The sequence below is a fragment of the Coturnix japonica genome, chromosome 22 (genome assembly GCF_001577835.2).
Source record: "Coturnix japonica isolate 7356 chromosome 22, Coturnix japonica 2.1, whole genome shotgun sequence".
In the NCBI taxonomy this organism is placed as follows: Eukaryota; Metazoa; Chordata; class Aves; order Galliformes; family Phasianidae; genus Coturnix; species Coturnix japonica.
In genome coordinates, this window is record NC_029537.1 from 2,581,004 (window position 1) to 2,582,822 (window position 1,819).

Consider the following 1,819-nt stretch of genomic DNA (forward strand, 5'->3'; position numbering starts at 1 on the left):
GTCGGGGCTGCAGTTGGACCCGGCGCTGGGGGGGCCCGGGTGGTTGTTTCCCCGCGGGGGGGGGCAGCAGGAGCTGGAGGTGACGGAGCTGCGGGGGCACAGACGGAAACGGGTCGGAAGCAGCGAGTTCTGGGATGGATTCGGAACCAGCGCGGGTGGGAACCGGGTCAGAACGGGGGGGGGGGGCAAGGGGGGGTAGGAACCATGGGCCAACACAAGGGGGGCCCATAGGGGGTCCCAATATGGGGGGTCAAATAGGGGGTCCCCATCTGGGGGCGTCCCATAGGGGGTCCCAACCCCATGAACAACCCTGGGGGTGTCGCACGGGGGGGGGGGGGTCCCAACCCCATGTGCAATATGAGAGGGGTCCTATAGGGGGTCCCAATATGGGGGGGTCCCATAGGGGGTCCCATCCCCATGTGCCATTGGGGGGGGTCCCACGGGGGGGTTCCCAGCCTCATATGCAATATGAGGGGGTCCTGCAGGGGGTCTGACCCCATGTGCCATCCTGGGGGGGCCCCACGGGGGGATCCTATAGGGGGTCCCAACCCCATGTGCCATTTGGGGGGGTCCCATAGGGGGTCCCAATATGGGGGGTCAAATAGGGGGTCCTAACCCCATGTGCAATATGAGAGGGGTCCTATAGGGGGTCCCAATATGGGGGGGTCCTATAGGGGGTCCCAGCCCCACGTGCAATCTGGGGGGGTCTCATGGGGGGGGTCTCACAGGGGGTGGGGGTCCCAACCCCATGTGCAATATGAGGGGGTCCTATAGGGGGTCCCACCCTCATGTGCCATTTTGGGGGGGTCCCATAGGGGGTCCCTATGGGGGGGTCCCATAGGGGTTCCCAACCCCATGTGCAATATGAGGGGGTCCCATGGGGGGTCCCAACCCCATGTGCAACCCCCCCATCCCACCCCACAGCGCAGCCCGGCCCCTCGGAGCTGCTGAAGCTGGAGTGCAGCATCGGGGACACGCAGCAGCGCCGGTACGTGATGGTCCCACATCGCAATGGGGGGCTCAGGGCGATGTGGGTCACACGGACCCATATTGGCCCCTCCGCCCCATAACCTGCCCCATAACCTGCCCCATAACCTGCCCCATAACCTGCCCCCCCCGGCCCCACAGGGTCGCGCTGCCGTTCCCGGAGTATTGCGACCCCCACGGACAACTCAACCTCGTGTCCCACCTGCAGACATGGCCGGGATGGATGCGGCCCCGCGTCTGTGCGGCGTATGGTGAGTGATACCCCATAGACAGCCCCATAGCCGCCCCATAACCAGCCCCATAACTAACCCATAACCAACCCCATAGCCAGCCCCATAGCCAGCCCCATAACCAACATAACCACCCCATAGCCACCCCATAGCCACCCCATAGCCATCCCATAACCACCCCATAGCCACCCCATAACCACCCCATAACCACCCCATAACCACCCCATAACCAGCCCCATAACCAGCCCCATAACCAGCCCCATAACCAACCCATAGCCAGCCCCATAACCAACCCCATAACCAGCCCATAACCAACCCCATAACCAGCCCATAACCAGCCCCATAGCCATCCCATAACCAGCCCCATAACCAGCCCCATAACCAACCCCCCCACCCCATAACCAACCCCATAACCAAACCCATCTACCCCATAACCAACCCCTCCACCCCATAACCAACCCCTCCTACTCCATAACCAGCCCCATAACCAACCCATAACCAACCCATAGCCAGCCCCATAGCCAGCCCCATAACCAACCCCCCTACCCTATAACCAGCCCCATACCCACCCCATACCCACCCCCATTTGCAGGTATCCCCCC

The 1,819-nt window shown here is 63.3% G+C and overlaps 1 protein-coding gene across 1 annotated transcript in view; it reads left to right on the forward strand.

Moving 5' to 3' along the window:
* The window catches only part of LOC107323732 (lysine-specific demethylase hairless-like), a 2,602-nt gene extending 1,356 nt beyond the window's left edge, over positions 1–1,246 (forward strand). The window contains exons 4-6 of the mRNA XM_032448856.1: positions 14–155; positions 925–988; positions 1,129–1,246. Of these exons, the coding sequence (XP_032304747.1) occupies positions 14–155; positions 925–988; positions 1,129–1,246 (324 nt within the window). The remainder of the gene's footprint in view (positions 1–13; positions 156–924; positions 989–1,128) is intronic.
* Positions 1,247–1,819: the final 573 nt, after the last annotated feature.